Here is a 3,062-nt window from a genome sequence, read left to right as displayed (position 1 = left end):
TCACTGAAGTGAAGCAGGACAGAGTAGAGTCAGGATGAAAACTTTATAAAAGATCTGGAGCAGGAAGTTGCTGATATAAAGAAGAGGAGCAGAGCTTGATCCACAGTGGCCTCAGTGTGGAAACCTAGACAAGACACTCTGTGGAGGGCTACCCATAGCATCTACCAGTGAATATCTGTATTAGGGCTGGGCGATAAAACGATAACGATATGTATCTCGATAGACACATAATCAATATCAATAGAAAATGCGTTTGATAGAACGTTTCGATATGTTTTTTTTTTTTTTCCTCATTGGAAGAAACCGGCGTAAGTTTAGCTCCGCTTTGGCTGCGAAGCAAGGTTGGTTGCATGAACATACGAGCGAGGAAATTGTGGGAAAAAATGGAAAGGTCAGCTCGCCAGTATGGGAGTTTTTTGGATTTTATAAGTCAGATCAATGTTGTCTGTAAATTATGCAAGACCGTCGTCCCCACCAAGACTGGTAATACAACTCATTTGTTTTACCACCTTAGTTTATAATAAAAATGTTTAATTTAGTATATTTCCTCCTGGCCTTATTTTAAAAGTCATAATATTATTTTTTTTTTTCAATAATTATCGATATCGACCCGATATGAAACACCTGAAATCTGTATCCACAATATATCGCCCAGCCTAATCTGTATGTCCTCTGGTTGCATTTTCGAGAGGAGGGGGGAGGAGGGAGTGCGGGAGGGGGTGAGGCGGGGGGGAGTGCGGAGCGTAGGGAATGGAGCGAGGGAAGAAGATGTGCGGGAGTGACGGAGAGGTGTAGAGGGTGTGGTCAGAGAGCAATGCGGAGAGAGAGGGAGCGGGCGCAGGCAGCGCGAGATTCTAGGAGAGCGAGGAGGGAGGAGTGGCGAGGATGAGCGCCGAGGAGAGCGAGAGGAACGAGGTGAAGCGGCGAGCGAGGTTGAGAGGAGAGAGGCAGAGAGGTGGACGGGGAGGGAGCCGAGTCGGCGAGGGAGTGTGCGTGCGGAGCGAGGAGCGAGGAGGAGGGAGAGGGAGGGAGGGAGCGGGAGAGCACTGAGCGGAGTCGCGCGGGGGGAGGGTGTGCGTGGCGGAGCAGCCCGGACAAGTAGTGAAAGAGGGAGATGAGAACACAAAGTAATTAATCAGCCAGATATCGTCCGGGTGTGACGTCGAGGGCTGTGACCTACGTTTTGAGTTAACGGGAGAGGTGCGTGTGGACTGAGAGCGTGATGACTGGCGTTGACAGGCAAACATGAAGGTGTGCTTTAGGTTTGATTGAGGGTGTTTGTGATCCTCAGAGTGACCCGAGTACCAGCAGTGTGATAGTTGGTGTGACGATCCTGTGAGTATTGTTGTATGAAGGTCGCGATAAACGCGGTCTAATGTATCTACTGGCAGCTTGAGTGCTTTTAATTGTTGAAGGGTTGGTTGATGTATGTGTAGTGATGTGCATGCTGAGATGACTTTCGTTGTTACCCACGTTTCCGGCCTCTTGTGTGTTTTCGCTTTTTTCATATTGTCTCTCAGCGTTTGGCGTCTGTCTTTTGGTGTCTTCGTGCTTGGTCAGCTCGGTCCTGCGTGTCTCGGTCTTTGGTGGTGGTATTCTCATCCGGTCGGGGGTCGTGGCCGTTTCCAGTTTAAGGGTGCTGAGTACCGGTGTGGGTGCTGGCGTCCTCCGGTGCGTGTGGGTGGGTTGTGTGGCTGTCGAGTGGCGTCTCGATGTCAGGGATCAGCCGCTCGGTCGGATGCCGTCTGTCGTCGGCCGGAAGCTCGGCGCTGGCTGGTGTCTCGTGGTGGTAGGCGTTTGCTCTTGCCGCAGGGAATGAGCGACGATTTGGTGTTGGGTGGTTGTCAGGTTGAGGTGTCGAGGGTGGTTGTCGTCGTCGTCTGATGTGGGTGTCGCCGCTCGTGGTTCGTCGTCACTCGGTGCCGTCTCGTCGCTGGCGGCGTCGCTTCTTCCTCGGTCGGTGGCACATCAGCTAAAGACATTGCAGTGTGTCGACGCAGGCACACGCAGACCATGCTGGTTGCTGTCGGGAAGAAGAAGAAGAAGCTGCTGCAGCGTGCGTGCGTGTGGCAGGAGTCTTTTAAAGGACCCTTGCCGTAGTCGAGCAGCGATGCTCCACCTGCAGTGCTCATCATCCACCAGCACGGTCGTCTCACCTCCCCTCTCGCTCTCTCCTTTCCTCTCCCTCCGCCACCCACTCAGCCTCTTTTTCCTCACACTTTCTCCCTCGGTCCTCTCCTCTCTCACACAGTCGTCACCTCTCAATCATTGTCATGCACTTCGTCCACTTACACACATGTTGTGTTGCTAGTTGTGTGTGTCAGGGTTAAAGCCCTTAGTCAGAGGGGTGTGAGTCATCAGTGTTGCTGTAGTCAGGAGAGGGGGATTCTCCTCTTTTTCGCCTCCCTCCTCCTCCTCCTATCTCGCTCCAGCTGGACTTAAACCGGGAGAGGAAACGTTAGCGTGAGTCACGACACCATGCTAATCTGTGTGTGTATGTGTTAGATCATATGGGATATCCCTGCCTTTATTTATTTATTTATTTATGTATGTATGTATATGTATATGTGTAACAGAGGTACTAACACCTTCTTTTGAGATCTTGATGGAGTTTGTATATTTGAAGACCCAGTGTGTGTTGTGTGTGTGTGTGTGTGTGTGGTGTGGTGGTTTGTGTCGTGTGTTGATTGCTGTGGTGTGTGTGTTGTGTGTTAGGTGTGTGTAGTGGTGTTGTGTGTGTGTGTGTCTATTTACTCACGTAGGAAATGTTTTCTCCAATAACGTCAATTTCCAAGGTGACCGTTGACTTCATTGAGTCGGTCTGACTCCGACCTCTGGAAGTTCCTGGATTGGCCGCAAGCCATGGGTGGGAGACCCCGAACCCTGCCTGGTATACACACACACACACACACACACAATTCATGCAATACAGCACATACCACACGGGTGGTAAATACAAGGATCCGATGCACATACCATCCACAACTACAACCATTAGGATTCACAACACAAACGAAGGAAAAAAACATAAAAGAAAAAGACTTAATGACTTGACGACATAC

At 50.5% G+C, this 3,062-nt stretch overlaps 1 protein-coding gene across 1 annotated transcript in view; it reads left to right on the top strand.

Annotated features, from left to right (window-relative positions):
• The window catches only part of gramd4a (GRAM domain containing 4a), a 45,122-nt gene that overhangs the window by 12,097 nt on the left and 29,963 nt on the right, over nucleotides 1–3,062 (top strand). The window contains exons 3-4 of the mRNA XM_035680957.1: nucleotides 1,292–1,335; nucleotides 1,561–1,789. Coding sequence (XP_035536850.1) covers nucleotides 1,292–1,335; nucleotides 1,561–1,789 — 273 coding nt within the window. The remainder of the gene's footprint in view (nucleotides 1–1,291; nucleotides 1,336–1,560; nucleotides 1,790–3,062) is intronic.

The sequence above is a fragment of the Morone saxatilis genome, unplaced genomic scaffold (genome assembly GCF_004916995.1).
Source record: "Morone saxatilis isolate NCDOM2014 unplaced genomic scaffold, NCSU_SB_2.0 Contig10, whole genome shotgun sequence".
Classification (NCBI taxonomy): Eukaryota; Metazoa; Chordata; class Actinopteri; family Moronidae; genus Morone; species Morone saxatilis.
This window is presented reverse-complemented; position numbering and strand designations above follow the sequence as displayed.